This window comes from Lissotriton helveticus, chromosome 5_1 (assembly GCF_964261635.1).
Source record: "Lissotriton helveticus chromosome 5_1, aLisHel1.1, whole genome shotgun sequence".
NCBI lineage: Eukaryota > Metazoa > Chordata > Amphibia > Caudata > Salamandridae > Lissotriton > Lissotriton helveticus.
Genome location: NC_136065.1, coordinates 1,864,677,328 through 1,864,695,019, shown reverse-complemented (window position 1 = coordinate 1,864,695,019; position 17,692 = coordinate 1,864,677,328). Strand labels below are relative to the sequence as shown.

Below are 17,692 nucleotides of genomic sequence, written 5' to 3'. Positions count from 1 at the left end.
GAAAAACTCGTACAAAAATGATATTCGGGTGCGCAGAGGTGGATATGAGGATGCGGAATGGTACATTTATACATTGAATTCTATAAATGAATTAATTTGCACTTCCAATACTAAAGGGGGTGTCAATGTGTTGTTGTCCAATGAACTGAGACATATTTGACACATTCAGACGTATAAGTAGTACGAGATCAACTTGAACACCCTGCCCCAGCCTGCAATTACCATGGTCACGTCCAACTTAATCCAATCTGGAACCTAGCTGTGATGTGTACGTGTCATTCAATGTCCTATTTTGTTTTGTTTTCTTTAGTAATGCTAGGAGGAACAGTGGCTGCCGCTCCACTAGAGCAGAGGAGCACCGCTCCCCCTGCCACCACCAGCAAATAAAACGATAATGAAATGGGCTTTAAACCCGTTTTTATTATTGTTTTATTTTAATCCCCTTGACCCACCCCCAGGACTCTGACGAGTCTTGGGGGTGGGTCCAGAGAATGACACTGCTGGTGGGGGAGTGGTGGGCACTCCCTTCACTGAGCATGAGGGTTTGGCCAGCCGTCTCACGCCAGCCAAACCCTCATGCTCAGTGAAGCTCTCTCCCGCAATAGCTACATTGCTGAGGCTGGAGCTATAATTAAATTAGTCCTTTTCTTTTTGCTGTATAGAGTAAATATCTTCAGAAGATTTGGCTTCATGCTATTTACACTGTACTTCTATACAATAATGCTTAGATTGGTTTATATTAAGCAGTTTTTTATTTGAAATACACTTACTAACTTGCAACTTAGTTGTCGAACTAGGTTATTGTGTAACAACATTGGGCACACTGTAGTCGAATCTTGATTTGAAAGTGATTACCCCTTTACATCTCATGCAGCAAAAATGATCATCAACTAAGCGTTATTGTGTTAATGGCCCCAGGGTCTTTCAGCTGCATGCTCAACACTAGGCAAGCACCTTGCATCCGCCGCACAGGACCAGTAGCTAGGCTTGCCCCTTGGCTAGTTTTTACCGGCCTGGCCAGTGTTTTTCTACGGAAGTCAGCAACAAAAGGTGGCAACCCTACCAGTTTGCCACACCAAGTTAAAGTATGGCGTCATCTACAGTCCTAGCAGGCATCTTACATCTCCCCTCTTCCTTCCTATTACCTAATAGACCTATGCTTCCACCGTCCTCCCAATAGAACGAATGTCGCTCCACAGAAGTTCATTCACTGCTTCCTAGCACGCTCCAGAGTGACCGTCCCCACCCAAAAGCCCGTTTCTCTTTATGTTTGCTAATTTACCTACTCATATGAGGCATGTTCCTCAACATCAACTTAGCATGAGGAAACATTAGACAATCGACAAGAAAGAGCTTGATCAACAAGGTAAAAACGTAAAAAGAAATATTTATATGTATTTAATGCCCATGCGAACTCCGACAAACCTCAATTCTCTGAAAGAAGTTTGGGGCATATTAGTAAGGCATGCGATAAATATTGCAAATCGCGCATAGCGCATATTTTTTTATCGCTGGATCTGATCGCAGAGGTAGCGCGTTATTACCAACGTTTTTCTCCAATGCGATAAAAGATCCAGTGATAGCGGCGAAATCCACCAAAAACACAAGTAAAACAGTGATAAAACTTTTATCGCTAACGTAAACCTTGCTAATAGGCAGGGGAGGATTCAGCCTTAGAATCCACCTCCCTTTGGGAATAATGGCTAAGTCAGGATTTTAGCAGGTGTAAAAATTCCTGCGATAACCCCGGTTAGCGCCACTTTTTACATCGCTAACCGGGGCTTCATTGCTAATAGGCGTTAGGTCTGTTAGCTGCTGTTTCCGTGGTCTTTTAGTCGGGAGCGCCTACTTTGCATGTCATTAGTGAAAAATATCGCTGACATGCAAAGCGCCCCCCAAAACGGTCCCTTTTGCCAGAAAGCTGTCGCTAACAGCTGTTAGGGCGATAAAAATATCGCTGCTTTAGCGGCAAAAAGTACCCCTAAAGTGGTGATATTGCCCTTGCTAATATGCCCCTGTGTTTTAAATCTGGGGAGCCATCACTTGGTAATCTCTACCTCCCCTCAAAAGATGTTTGAAGTGTGCAATTCTTAGCACCAGCAATGACCCAGAGTGTGGTGGCATAACATGCATATATGGAGTAAAAGTGAGTGAGAAGAACTGAGGATTATCTATAAAGAAAGCCTGGTAAATCAAGCAAAGGGCCTTCATCTGAAAATGCTGCATTTTGTCAAGCCTACGGAATCAACATGCAAACCTATCAGTCATCTTCTAAAGCTGCTGAAGCTTAGAGATCAGGGACTCCAGAGACCAAGATAGAAGACATTGTTGAATTGACTCCCACAATCACAGCACCCTTAGTGGGAGGGATTAAGAGAAGAGTTTTTCTTAGGATTATTATTTGGAGCCAGTGGACCACACTCTCTGGGTCTGAGCAGAGAAGGAAAGCCCTGGTCAAAGAGAATACGTACATGTTTTCATAAAGTTACTTTGCTAGGACGTCTGCCCAGGGTTGTGAGCTAGTTTGGAGGACCACCATGTTATGTAGACTTCCACCATCTGCTGCTTCCCACTTCCACTCATCCATCTAAGCGCAACACAAAATGTCATTCTTAACCCACATTTACACATTCCACAAAGATTTGTTTTGAGGCCAAATTGTCGATTGGGTTGTCCTTTAGAAGGGCTTCTAGGGCATCAATGGATATTCAGACTATCTATCATGAATGTGCTCCCCATTTTCTCATTCTTCTTGGGGGTGAGAGATATGTGTATGAGGAGTGTGGCTATACATGAGGTCTGGCAAATAAAAGTATGAGGTTGACTTATATGTATGCAGGCCTAGGATTGTGGAGTGCTCCCTAGGGATAGTGGTAGTCAGAAAGTGTGTATGCTCTTTCTGCCTGTACCGCTGTGCCCCACTCTGTCCCACTCTGTTCTTCGGTCTCTTTATGCAACACCTACTGTAAGCCAGAGGTTGTGTGCCTGATCCAGAACTCACAGCCCCTTGAAAGGATTAGAAAGAAGGGAGCAGATCTACAAGAAACTGCCACAGTGCGGCACCGCAAGCCCTTTGACTGCGCCATGCTGCAGCACTTTCAAAGCACAATATGTCGCATTCCTGTGCTCTGCGCTGGTGCACAAACTGCTGCCATGTGCCGGCACAGGCACCCTTACACCATGGTGCAAGGGTGCTTGTGCCATAGGGAAATTGTTTTTGCGCAGGAAGGGGCACCTTCCTGCACAAAAACAACCACTACTGGCATTTTCCTAATTTAATGTGTGCTGTAGAATGCAGCACGCATTGAAAGAGGAAAAAATGAGGAGAAATGAATACATTTCTCCTTGTTGCACCTCCCTACGCTTCCCCTAGGGAGGCGAAGCATTCACAAGCATTTCCAGATTCACAATTCCTCGTAACTCTGGAAATGTGTCTCGTTCCATGGGTGTTGCGTGGGAACACCCACAGCAACACCCATGGAATGCCCATTTTATGCAAAGTGCTGCGTGTGAAGGGGCCATATTTACAAGGACTGGAAAAGCCACGCAGGGTGGCTTTTTTTGTCCTTGTAACTAAGGGGCAGTGTATTGTGCAGCCAGTGCGTCACAAAAAGTGACGTACTGGCAGCGGAAGGGGCTTGTAAATCTGCCCCAAGATTTTCTGTTTACCTTCTCTGGATTAAGATAGATAACGATATATGGTAGAAACTCCAGTGCAGTGATGTAGGGTAGAAACTCGGGTACACTGCACGTAAACACAATAAAATAAATGGATTGTCTAGTCAGTTCTATTTGTTTTATAGGTAAAGCATTTTTATTCTATTCCACAATTGCAACCTATGACTTAAGAAAAGTAAGGAATGAGCAAAGGACTGGACAAAAGCCTGGCTACATCAAACCGTGTAAACCAGGGGTCTTCAAACTGTAGGGCGCGACCCCGAGGGGGGCCGTGGAGTGATAAAAGGGGTTCCGCATTCCCAGTCACACTTCTGCCCAGGCCCGTAGGACTAAAAGGGCTTCAGCCACGCTCCCCCCCGCTGTGTGTTTCAGCCCGGGCTGCTGCAGTATAGCTTGAGCTGCTGTGGGCTCAGCTGGGCAGTATCTGGAGTCTTATCTCCGGCGTGCTCAAGTTGTTCACAGATCTTTAAAAAACATTTGCATATTTACATGCCTTTGTAAACTGGTTGCCAAGGCTTACATTTCTATCAGTTTCCAGTACTCCCTGGACCCCCACTCTGCCTGTTCCTTACATTTGTATTTTATATTTACTGCTGTCGTGTGAGAATGCATTTCATGAAAAGGAATATAAAGTAGGGTTGCCAAAAGAAATATGCCTGACTGTGTTGTTTAAAGAGCCTCCAAAGACCTCCTCTTGACAGTAATAAATAAAAAAGTATGTATTCATTTGTTATGTGACTTTTCTGTCTTTGTTCTCTTTAATTATCACTCATGGGTCATTGTGGCAGCCCTAGAACACAATTAAAAGTGTGTTCTATTTATATTTGCTGTTCCAAGTATGCACAGATAAGTGCTGAGAATATGGCTTTAGGTGACTGCTTATTTTTGTACCGTCTGGGCCATCAAAATAATGAGCTGGCAACCCTAACCATAGGACTGGAAGTTTGTTGCAGGATCAGCATATTATTTATTTCCTCCATCCCTGATAAATGCCATTTTAGCAAAAGTTTAAGTTGTATCTTAAACCCTACGCCACGATCAATAACATGCTGAGTTACTTCAAGTGTCTGGGAATGTACCCGGCATTCAGACAACTCACTCCTCATTCTCCCCTTCACTTTCACGCTCACCCTGCACTCACAGGTATCACAATGTACTCACACTGATCACCATGCACTCACACCATTCACCTGCTCACCCTGCACTCACAGTGATCACTCTGCACTCACAATGCACTTGCGCTGTTCACCCTATACCTCACCCTGCAGTCACACGAGCACACTACTCACCCTGCACTCATGTGAAACTTCACTCACCTGTCCCCCTCACTGCTCAATCTGCAACTCACTCAAACAAGCCCATCACTAACCATGCATTAATTTGTTCCACTCTGCACTTACATCAGCAACCAAATTCATATAGCCACCTCACTCACCCTGCAGTCACTCCTCTTACCCTACTCTCACACTGTTGCATCGCTCACCATGCACTCACATGGGCACTCTTGTCACCCACACAGTGTAGAGGGTTAATGTGCCTGCTACAAATAACATGTACCATGCAGATCACAGACCTGAGTGTGAGTAAATTATGAGTAGCGCTATAAAAAAATTCTGGGGCATATTATCAAGCCCCAGCGATAATTATAGCTGAGCGCGCTTAGCGCGCTTTTAATTATTGCTAACTATTCCTGGAATACATCACCAAGCTACTGCTGTATTATCAACGCTTAGCGCTATAGCGATAAATATTCCAGCGATAAATATTCCAGCGATAGCGGGGTTTTCCATGGAACATCGCTGGTTTTCCAGCGATCTTCCATGGAAAATGGCGATAAACTTGATGATAGGCCCTGTGGCCTTAGCCCCACCTCCACCTCCCATTTTAGGTATGCCTTAGTCAGGAATTTAACAGATGTTAAATTCCTGAGTTAAGGCAGAGTTAGCGCGATTTAAATTATGGCTATGCAGTGTTGTTAATATCGCGAAGCTGCCTTTGCGATATTTTCCCATGTTGTTTTCACAGCCACGCCTACTTTGCATCTCATTATCAATGTGAGGCGTCTGAAAAACGTGAGCTAAGTTAAGGAAACACGCGCTAGTGTGTCGTAAATAATGCGATATACCCGAAAAACGGACGCTAAAGCTGCGATAATTGCGGGCCCTTGGTAATATGCCCCGAAATGTTTGTCAGAAAGGTGCGATAGAGAGATGAGGTGCATTGTTGGTGAGTGATAGTGAGGTAATTCATGGAGAAGCAAGAAACAGGGGCACCTAAAAAGACTTGCACCGTGTGAGACGAGTGCTAGGGCCAGCCCTGGCTGGGATTGTTATCCCCCGACCCAGAAGTTCGGGTCTAATGGGTCCCCTGCTTCTGCCTATTATTATTTATATTTGTAGTGTGCTACTGTTACCAAAAGGTGTCCTGGGGTTCATAACCATCTGCTGCCTGAAGGCAAATGAGAAAACACACAGAAGGGGAAGGAGAACCAGCCTAATGGGGGTAACCTAGAGAGCATAGAGCCAGGTTTTTATATCTTCCTAAAGGATAATAGATTCTTGGTGAAGCGAAGCAAAGGAGGGTGCAAGTTCCATAACTGCGCGGCCTGCTCCAAAATAGCAAGACAGACAATTCATGCCTTCCTGAATTAGGGAACAATAAGCAGAGTGACACAGGCCGAGAGTAGCATACGGGTCCGATCCATATGCTCGGTGGGGAGAGATAAGAGGATGAGAGAGGACTGCAAGGGAGTGGAAGAATTTGATTGAAGAAGTCAGCACCGGAAACCACCTGCTCAAATTAGGCACTAGTGCAGAGGTAACAGGGGAGTGGGACGTTGGTTCAAGAAGGTGTGGAATAACAAAGGGGAGATGTGAAAGATGAATGGGGGACTGGAGAGGTATAAGATACAAATAGACAAAAATTTGAATGGAGAGACTTAAGGTGAATGAGAAGTGCTGAGGGGCATGGGAGGTGACAGTGCCAGAGAGGCCATGAGATAAATGTGAGAGACTGTTAGTGATGAGGGCAGTGAAAAGACAGAATGGCAAGAGGTGATTAAAGGTGAAGTGAGAGGTTGAATGGGAAGAGTTCTGAGGTTGTAAAAAGGGGTGAAAGAAAATGGCCTGCAAAGTGAGAGAGGGATCCGGGTTTGGGAATCGAAGCGACCTTCGCCATGGTGGAAGGGAGGGGGGTGAGAGGAAAGCGGCATGGGTAAACTGCTGAACTCTGCACAAGACCGCCAGGGTTTTAAGGGACCCCTGCTGCTCCCGGCCAGGTGAGCTTCTAATGTGGCAGCACGTATTGCTGCGAAGTGGAAGGCCCTTCACAAAGGTTGACTATACTTCTTTCTGATGTTAATTGCTGGATTTTGGTTATAAACTGGTACTGATGGGGTGAAATCTTTCCTCTGTGTTATTGTGTGTAAAAAATTTCAAAATAATGAAGCAATGCTATCCCAAAATACGCGGCATCACATAACATTATTTACATTTTCTTCCCACACACTTTTGTCAAGCCGGTCGCGTAATTTGGGCCTCACCTGCCTCATATTTCCAGTGGCCCTGCCTACAGGTTTAGACATTTTTGTCGGGAGGACGTCGTTACGCCTGAAAATGTTGACAGGGGGGTCTCTGCATCCAAAATCTTGAAGACTGCTGACCTAAACCAACATGATGAACCTCCTGCCCATCCCTTGCATCCTGTTTCCAGGTGTGGCAAAGAAGAGCTGAGACAACAGCCACTGATTGGCTGAAGGAGTGTCTGGGTCACGTACATAAACCCAACGGACATTATGGGATGCCTGACCATCACCAAAAGAACCAGTATGACTGCACATTTTGGATACTAATTTGCAGGGAATGGTTACATTTCTACAGCAGGATTCACTTGGCATTGATTGGATCTTACCAACATTTCAAGAGAAAACTACAATCTGAGTGATCGCTTGCCTTGTTACCGCTGTTTCTGAATGTAGAGTGGCCTATGAGTCGGGTAGGCGAGTTCACCATTTGATTAGAAGGAAAGGACAGAACTAGAGGCAGGAAATGTGGGTGTCTCTTCTGAAAGAGTATGCACCAGGTGCCAGGACTGAGGAAAGCTGTGCTACAACATGAAGGAAAGGGAGTTAGACTGACCTGAGTGATTAGAGCCTGCCTCCACCAGCAGCAGACCTATAAGCCCAGCTGCTGAGAGTGCTACTGTGGCCAACAATGAAGAACGCATAGTACCAATGACTGCACTGACGCTGTTCCTCCCTCATCATCCCCCGTGGCAACCGAGGCGCTGTGTCAGTGGTGTTATGAGGAGGAAATAACCCACAGAGCCATTCCGGGCTAACTGCTACCGTTCAGCAGGTCTCCTTGAAGTGCTCGTCCTCCCCTCTGCTGTCACCCTCTAGCTCTGAGCAAGCGAGGCTTTCTGCTCGGATCTCCTTTCTGATGCTGAGAAGGAAGTACCACTCCAACGCTGCACGGTCGTTGAGTGCACGTTCTCTCTCAATGCTCGCTGCTGACATGCCCCTGTGCCAAACAAGGGCTGACGTGTTATCTCACATCATCTTCCTATTAGGGGGACTTGGCTCCACGTGTCCGATCTTTCTTCCCAGCAGGTGATTGATGGAATAAAGGATGCTCTTGCAACTTCACCGTCTTATGCTTAGTGGATCTTTATGCTAATGTGCTGCAAGTGCACATAAGTGTATAGCTAGGTTTGCAAACCGCTGAACTCACAAACCAGACACACAGGCCCTGATTATGAGTGAGTCCGTGTTTTCAACCCCTGCACAATCGCCTGTTTGTGCAGGAGTCGGAATTACGGTTTGCAGGGCCGGCTCTAGGCATGTGCAAGCTGTGCACCTGCACAGGGCCACCAAACCCCAGGGGCCACCACGCCAATATATATCCTTAATATATTAATCCTCTGAGGATGGATACATATTTGCGTGGTGGCCCCTGGCAGGGATTTGGCGGCCTCCGGCTCTGTTCCACTTCTAAACACCCTGACCCCCCCCCCCCCCGTCCTGAGCTCCGGGGGGGGCCCCCGCCCGGACCCCCTCTTCCGGGGCACCCTACCTACGCTCCCAGCCCAGGGCCGCCATGAGCCTAGAGCCGGCCCTGCGGTTTGGGTGATATTTATCGCATTCGGTGATTACCAGGGGGCATATTATCAAGGGCGTTTATCTCTGCTTTTTTGGCTTTAAAAGCCAAGAAAGCGGAGATAAAATTATCTCCCTATTACCTAGCTGTCGCTAACACCAGTTAGCGACATCTAGTAGGAGATAGCGACCATCTTGGGCCCCACTTTGCATGTCAGTGATATTTATCACTAATGATATGCAAAGTGGGCGTGCCAAGATGTTAGCGACTGGAAACAGTCGCTAACATTGCTATCTCCTATTACCAACTTTTGGAGATATTCGCGCTAAGCGCGAATATCTCCAAAAGCTAACACCTGCCCCTGAGCAGTTCTTAGCCATGTTATCCAATGGTAGGTGGATAACATGGCTAAGAGCATTAGCTCGGTAATGCATGAATATCGCTGACTTTTCAGCGATATTCATGCATTGCGGCCGTTTTTTATCGCATTTGCGATAAACCTTGGTAATACCAAGGTTTATCTGCGGTAAAAATCGCCGCAGCTTAGCGGTAAAATTTTGTCTCTAACCAAGCAATAGCGATAATTATCGCTATTGCTTGGTAATATACCCCCAGGTGTGTTAAATATCTCACCCTTCATTAAATTTCAGCAGGTCAACTACTAGAAACATGTATAGCATTTACCGTCCATGACATTTGTGGTGATGTATGCAGCAAAATCCACATGGTCCCCAGCTAATCACAAAGGGCGCTATTTATCCCAGCGTATGCCAGGTTATCGCTATTTATCTAGTTCAACAAAAATCACCTTGATTACGAAAGACTCAGGATCATGGCCCCTGTGTTTGGATTGGACACAGGTATCCCTCTAATGCAAATTTCATAGAAAGCTGTTATCATTAAAGAAAGTTGTTACCTCTGCATTAAGGTAGAATTTTTGATTAAATGCAAATCTATTGCTTATACTATGGTTTAAGACTTAAATAGAATGAAATTCCTTTACTTATAACATGAATACTACTGACTGGACAATCCATTTATTGTGCAGTTTTCATATGCAGTGAACCAGAGTTTCTAACCTTCATTAAAATTTAAAAGTAACCTCTAACCCTCGACCTTGGTATTCTCTGGAAGTCAAACTCTAGGAAGTAATAGCTTGGAGTAGCATCCGGTTCCTGTGGCTTAAGAGAAAACAGGCAATGCTTGCCACAACCACTGCCCGCTTGCTTCCAAAAACCCTTTGAAAGTACCTCTGGAATGACGAGAATTATGAGGCTGCTTCTTTCCCCACATTCTAATGGAGTTACTTCACTTGGCATGTAATCTATCATTTAATGCATAATCTGCTGAAGTCAGCTAAATGTCAAATAAATGGTAGCAGAAAGAGATCAAACTTTATTAAAAATACAGTGGGAGACTTTAAATGTTAACTGGTCAACTTTCAGTTGGGGATTGCTGTTTTCGGATGGTAGACTGGTGATAGTGAGTTATAACTTTAGCTCAAACAGTATCAATGTGGGTTCAAAAGATTGAGGGGCAGATTTATAAGAAATTGACGCATCTCTAGAGATGTGTCAGCTTCCCTGCTCCTCCATGTGAAACCCTTGCGCCACCATGGATGCACTGTATTTACAATACGGCGCTCCATGGCACAAGGATTGACAGATGCATCAGAAATTCTGAGCATTTGTAGGCACAAAAGGCACGCATTGCTGGAGTCGTGTCGCAAGCACGACGCAACTCCAGCAATGCATTGGGAGGCCTATACTTATAGTGCTGTGTCACTCCTTATGCCACCTCCAAGCAGGAGTAAGATTTTGAAGCAGTGGCGTCCTAGAAGTGGCTTAGCAAAATCTAGTAGATTTCACTGTGTCACTTCCACGAGGCTTTACTGCGTGGGAACGCCCACCCTGCATACATTATTCCTGATGCAGGTATAATGTGGCACAGGGCTTTACAAGATGACGCATCTCTCTAGATGTGTTAAGTTGTAAATGGGCTGCAATGTGCGCATTGTTTACACCGCGTCACAAAAAGTGAAGCGATGGAGATGCAAAAGTGATGCAAGGGGCTTGTAAACCTTCCCCAAAATATGTATATACTGACAGACTGTGTCGCATATGCAGCATAATTTGCGTTTTCTTAAAACAAAATTTAGTCAACTCTGGGGCAAAGCTGGTCCTCCTCCTTCCGCTTAATTCCAGTGGCCCTGCCCATAAGTGCAAGAGGGCTGGCAGGATGAAGTAACCCACCTCTTCATTCTCGTGCCGCCTCCTGTCCAACAAGTACTGCCTTCGACGGGCTTCCCAGTGGTATGCAGAGGTCATCCTGCCAACAGCCCAACTCTTCTAGGCTAGAAGGGAAGCAAAGACACACCTGGAGACTGTGCACTGTCACATGCTGCTGAAGTGTGCAAGGGGTCAAAGGGCGACGGACCTTCAGTGAAACCTCTTTTATCGATGACTTCTGCACTCGAGTCAACTGCGCTCCACTTCACTCGCACACGTCACCCGCTCCATCCCACCTACATCGGGGGCCTGCATTCTCCTACATCGCCGCCAAGGCCTGGAATGCCCTCCCCTCCACCTCCAAATGTTGGTTTTTATCATGCAGATTTATATAGTGCAAACTCGACCCAAAGGTATTGGAGCGCTTTACATGAGCACTGGTTACATTACACAAGGACACATTCAGGAACAGGAAGATTAAGTGATTTGCCCAGAATCGCAGGATGTGGACGCGACCCCGAGGCTCGAACCTTGGTTTCCAGCACCAAAGTCGGCAGTCTATCCGACGGATCACATCCTCTCCCCAAATGGCACTCTCACTTGCAGACTTCGGAAAGCGACTCAAGTCCTGGCTTTTCGATGCAGAGGCGGCAACTTCAGCCCCCCATACCTCTAGGGGTGATAATGTTGCGCTTTATAAATGATTGATTGATTAATGACTCAAAGGCACAAAGGGTAGCACTGCTCCAGTCCTGCATTTTTCTATTACAAATCATTGTTTTCAAGTGTGTTCACCGACAAGAATTTGACACTCATGAATGCATCAGCATCCCATACGAAAAGCTAAGACATGAGCACTGCATTCTGGGTAACAAGGTGGTCATCTGGGAGGGGAAGCACAGGGCACCCCTGTGAGAACAGAACACAGCAAACACCTGTCAACACATGCACACACAGGGCAGTGCGGTGGGGCTCCATCGACACAGAGTAGTGACAATAAGGGAGGGGACCGCCTGCACCACAGACACGGTACTATATGGAAGGGAACCATGCCAACACAGAGACAGGACAGTACAGACAGGGGGCAGTGTGAAAGAGAAAAATATCACCAGAGAGCAGAACAGCATGGAAAGAAACATCTTCATCAGCACAGAGAAAGGACAGTGTGGAAGCAAACACTTCTATCAGCACAGGTACAGGACAGTTTGGAGAGGAATACCTCTATCGGCACAGGACAGTGCGGAAGGGAACATCTATATTAGCACAGATACGGGACAGTAGGGAGTCGAACACCGTTATCAGCATAGATACAGGACAGTGTGGAAGGAAATATCCCTATCCGCACGAGAGACAGGACAGTAAGGAAAGGAACACCTCTATCAGAAGAGACAGAACAGACAGGGGACAGTGTGGAAGGATAAACCGCCCACATAGAGATAGGACAATATATGGAAGTGAACAGCTCTATCAGCAGAGGGATAGGACAGTGTGGAAGTGAATATCCCTATCAGCACAGATACAGGACAGTGTGGAAGGAAACATCTTTATCAGCACAGATACAGGACAGTGTGGAAGGTAATATCCATATTAGGCCAGTGTGGAAGGGGACACCTCTATCATCACAGAGACAGGACAGTATGGAAGGGAACATCTCTTTCAGCCGAGAGACAGGACGCCGAGGAAATGAACACCTCTACCAGAAGAGAGACAGGACAGACAGAGGACAGTGTGGGAGGGAAACTATCCTCATAGAGACAGGTCAATATGGAAGTGAATATCCCTATCAGCACAGGCACATGACAGTGTGGAGGAATCACCTCTATTAGCAGAGAGGACAGTGTGGAAGGGATCACCTCTTAGCAGCCAGAGAGACAGGACAGTGTGGAGGTGTCACACACGAGTGGGTACCTCGGGGCGCTGGCATCCGTCAGTCTGAGCAGTCGCTGGAAGCTGTCTTTGGACCCGGGAGGGAGGACCGCTCCCCTGCGGGGACCCTCCCATGGCCGCCTCCTCTTTGCTTGAGCTCCTCCTGCCCGGGGACAATGATTAGCATCACAATGTGGTTGTCGGGCAACAGAGGCCTCAACAAGAGCCGTCCATTCTCTCGTTGCTATAGATGCCCCTATTCGGGAGCGCACATGGTTGAGTCCCCGTCCACCCCCACGAAGCATTCAAGGTCAAGCAGCCGAGCCGATAGCTCGGTCGATTAATGCACGCACTGCGCTTATCTGCATGTAACTCGAGAGTAGCAGATTTTGTTCTGAGGCCAGAGTAAGTCCAAGCACCAACTGACATAGAACGAAACATTTGAAGACGTGTGCTGTAAGTGTGTGCTTCTTCTATCGTTTCTGTTCTTCCTGCACCCCCTCCTAAGTTTTGAACGGCAGGGGGGATACAATAGTCCCAACCAGCATGAATAGTCCCTTCACAGAGTGACCCATGCCCCTCACAACACACACAGACATGTCTGAAAACAAAAGACAGCGCTTAGTATCTGTTACCATGGAGCGCCCCCTGCAGGTTAAGGTAAGGTCAAAACACCCGGAGGCACCTTTGGAGCAAATAGATTCTTCAGCTAAATGGAAACTCGCGCATGCGCTCGGGTTGTCTCCATAGTGAGCGAGAAGACACCACCAGCAGTGCACAGCTCTCTGCTGATCCTCATTTTAAGGGCCTCGTTGGTTAATCGTTGAAATTACATCTATAGTAACGAAATAAAATACGTTCAAGTGGCCTGTTATCAGTAGTTTATTCTGTATGCCCTTGCTGTCAGGTGCCTGCGGCAGGTAGTACAAACGAGTTTGCAGGGGTTAATGTACTAGGTGAAGGACTGCAAAGGGCCAAGGAGTTCCGTTGCAGCCTAATCTTGACCCCCCATATCTTTTTCTTCTTCCACCCTACACTTCATCGCTCATTACCTCTCAGTTGCAGGCTTTTTTTCACTCATGATTTCTCCTGCTGTCACTATTTTCTCATCTTACTCTTCCTCCGTTCCTCATTTGCATCTTTTGTGCCTTTGTCAGTCTTGCTCAGGGTCAAAGTCTGTTGATGAAAAATAAGTCCTGGTCCCCAAAAATGAGTGCATGTGCCCAGTACCTGCTACCACTTGCACAAATTAAGCAATGCTCCAGTACCACTTATTCCACAATATCAATCACACTGACCGGATGTGTGAGCTGTTTCAATTATATTAGCCCAGTGACTGTGATAGTGATGGGCCGCCTCCCCCAAACACAACAAGATGATGGATAGAGTGCTAAAACTTTTCAACCTCTCACCCATCAAGAGATCTGGATTTAATCCATCGTTCATTTGCTCACTATGCCACCCCAATTTGGACTCAGCCTTATGCAAATCAGGATTGACCCTGCTCCTCATGGGAACAGTGGCCAGGTTCTCCCTGGACTGGAAACAAGCATCCTGGGACCGGTTTCAGGGTATCACCCCTCATCAGCCAGGCTAGCTTGATAGCGGTGGCATAGAGGGCAAGGGACCCACGTTTGGCGATACCCTTCCCACTTAGAGTGAATATGCAACACAAAAACATGATGGGCCGAATGCTGAACATTGTCAAACATTCACCCCCAATCACAGATCTGGGTTTAATCCATCATTATTTTGCTAGCCACGCCATTCCAGTTTAGACCCAGCTGTATGCAAATCAGTCTTGATCCTGCTCCCCATGGGAACAATCAAGCCCGAAGTGCCATGCCAGGTCCTCCTTGGACCAGCAAGAACAGCAATTTAATTTATGCTGTAGCTTGGTATACATCTTTCAGTCTCAGAAACGTTTCCGAAACACTTGTACTCACTGGATGATGTCAGTAAATTTCTAGGGTTTTTTACATTCTATTTAGAGCTATAACATCCCTGTAACCTTTTGTTTTTTCATTGAATTTGAAGGTTTTTAAAATCTATTTTCTAACTATATTGTCCTTGTAACCTTTGGTTTTTCAAGTGAATTTCTAAGCTTTTTTAAAATTCTATTTCCTAATTATAATAACCCTGTAACCTTTGGTTTTAAGTGAATATAAAAGATATTTTAATTGTATTTCCTAACTGTCACCTGCAGCCTTTTAAAGTGAGCATGTGTGTCTCACTGGGAGTGTGAGTGGGTGCATAGGTGTCTGAGTGGGTCTGTGAGTGCCCGAATGGGTGCATGAGTTTCTGAGTGTCTGAGAGTGTTTGAGTGGGTTTGCGAGTGCCTCCATGTGTATGTGATTCAGTCTGAGAATGAGTGCATGAGTGTCTAAATGGGTCATGTGAGTGGATGTATGAGTGTCTCCCTAGGTGTGTGAGTGGGTACATGAGTCTGAGTGGATCTTTGAATGGGTGAATGAGTCTCTGAGTGGGTTTGTGAGTGAGTGGGAGAGTGTCTGAGTAGGTTTGCGAGTGCCTCCATGAGTGCATCAGTCAGTCTGTGAGTGACTGCATGAGTGAGTGTGTCTGTGGGTGGCTGCACAAGTCTCTAAGTTGGATTGTGAGTATGTGTATGAGTCTCTGAGTGGGTCTGTGAGTCGGGGCATGAGTCTCTGAGTGGGTTTGTGAGTCAGGGCACGAGTCTCTGAGTAGATCTGTGAGTGGGTGAGATCAATCAATCAATCAAGACATTTGTAAAGCGCACTACTCACCTGCGAGGGTCTCAAGGCCCAGGGGGGGGGGGGGTGAGGGTGGAGGGGGGGGAGGGTGCTGCTACTGCACGACTATCCAGGCTGCTACTGCTCAAATAGCCAGGTCTTGAGGAGCCTCCTGAAGGTTAGTAGGTCCTGGGTCTGCCCTAGGAGGATGGGGAGGGTGTCCAGGTCTTGGCGGCGAGGTGGGAGAATGATCTGCTGCCGGTGGTTGCTCTTCGGATGCGGGGGACGGTGGCGAGGGTGAGGTCGGCGGAGCTGTCAGTTCGGGGTGTAGAAGGTGAGTCGTCTGTTGAGGTATGCCGGTCCGGTGTTGTGGAGCGCCTTGTGTGCGTGGGTGAGGAGCTTGAAGGTGATCCTCTTGTTGACGGGAAGCCAGTGCAGGTCTCTCAGGTGTGGTTTGATGTGGCTGTGGCGAGGGATGTCGAGGATCAGGCGTGCAGTGGCGTTCTGTATGCGTTGTAGTTGTTTCAGGAGTTTGGCCAAGGCTCCTGCGTTGAAGGCGTTTCCGAAGTCCAGCCTGCTGCTGACGAGGGCCTGGGTGACCATTCTTCTAGTTTCGGTGGGGATCCACCTGTAGATCTTGCGGAGCATGCAGAGGGTGTTGAAGTAGGAGGACGATACGGCGTTGACTTGCTTGGTCTTGGAGAGTGTTGAGTCGAGGTTAAACCCCAGGTTGCGTTCATGGTCGGTGGGTGTCAGTGCTGTTCTCAGTGCAGACGGCCACCAGGAGTCGTCCCATGCTGAGGGGGTGGAGCCAAGGATAAGGACTTCCGTCTTGTCCAAGTTCAGCTTCAGACAGCTGTTCTGCATCCATTCGGCAACAGCTTTCATTCCTTCGTGGAGGTTGGCTTTGGCGGTGAGGGAGTCCCTGGTGAGGGAGAGGATCATCTGGGTGTCATCAGCATAGGAGATGATGTTGAGGTCATGCAGTCGGGCGACGTGGGCGAGTGGTGCCATGTAGATGTTGAACAATGTCGGGCTGAGGGAGGATCCTTGGGGTACGCCGCAGATGATCTCGGAGGCTTCGGAACGGAAAGGGGGGAGGCGGACGCTCTGGGTTCTGCCGGAGAGGAAGGAGGTGGTCCATTCCAGAACCTTGTCTCGGATCCCTGCGTTGTGGAGGCGTGTGTGCAGGGTGCGGTGGCAGACAGTGTTGAAGGCGGCTGATAGGTCCAGGAGGATGAGGGCCGTGGTTTCGCCATTGTCCAGCAGGGCCCTGATGTCATCTCTGGCAGTGATGAGGGCAGTCTCGGTACTGTGATTGCTGCGGAATCCAGACTGGGACGGGTCCAAGATGTTGTTCTCCTCGAGGTAGCGGGTCAGCTTTCTGTTGACGGTCTTCTCGATGACCTTCGCCGGGAACGGGAGCAGGGAGATGGGCCTGAAGTTCTTGAGGTCCTTCGGGTCGGCCTTGGGTTTCTTGAGTAAGGCATTGATCTCGGCGTGCTTCCATCTCTCTGGAAAGGTCGTGGTCTTGATGGAGATGTTGATGGCCTTGCGAAGATGGGGTGCGATGGTGGCGCTGGCTTTGTTGAAGATGTGGTGTGGGCATGGGTCTGACGGAGAGCCAGAGTGGATGTTGTTCATGATTTTGATGGTGTCGTCGTTGTTTATGTGGGTCCAGTTGAGCAGGGGATCGATGTGGGTGGTGGCCGCGGGGTCTGAGAAATCGGTTGGTGTCAGGGCGGTCAGGTTGTTGAAGCTGTCGTGGATGCCAGATATCTTGTGATGGAAGAAGGTTGCAAGGGAGTCGCACAGGTCTTGCGATGGTGGGATGTCGTTGGTGTTGGAGCTGGTGTTGGAGAGTTCCTTCATGATGTTGAAGAGCTTTTTGCTGTTGTGCGCGTTGTTGTCCAGTCGATCCTTGAAGGAGGCCCTTTTGGCGGATCTGATGAGGAGATGGTGTCTACGGATGGCGTTCTTGTGGGCTGTGTAGCTGTCTGGTGTCTGTTCGCGGTGCCATTTCTTCTCTAGTGTACGGCAGGTTTGCTTGGAGGCGTGAAGGTCTGCGGTGAACCAGCTGGCTTTCTTGTTAGTGTGTCTGTTGGAGGATTTC

The 17,692-nt window shown here is 47.6% G+C and overlaps 1 protein-coding gene across 2 annotated transcripts in view; it reads right to left on the bottom strand.

Annotated features, from left to right (window-relative positions):
• Nucleotides 1–12,995, bottom strand: part of CCDC200 (coiled-coil domain containing 200) — a 61,451-nt gene extending 48,456 nt beyond the window's left edge. Inside the window, exons 1-2 of one of the 2 annotated variants that reach the window (XM_078645300.1) lie at nt 12,911–12,995; nt 11,027–11,127 (exon numbers count right to left, since the gene is read on the bottom strand). In XM_078645300.1, the coding sequence (XP_078501426.1) occupies nt 11,027–11,101 (75 nt within the window). In that variant the 5' untranslated portion in view covers nt 11,102–11,127; nt 12,911–12,995. Of the gene's footprint in view, nt 1–11,026; nt 11,128–12,855 lie in introns of both variants that reach the window. The other variant, XM_078645299.1, reaches the window with a different exon arrangement.
• Nucleotides 12,996–17,692: the final 4,697 nt, after the last annotated feature.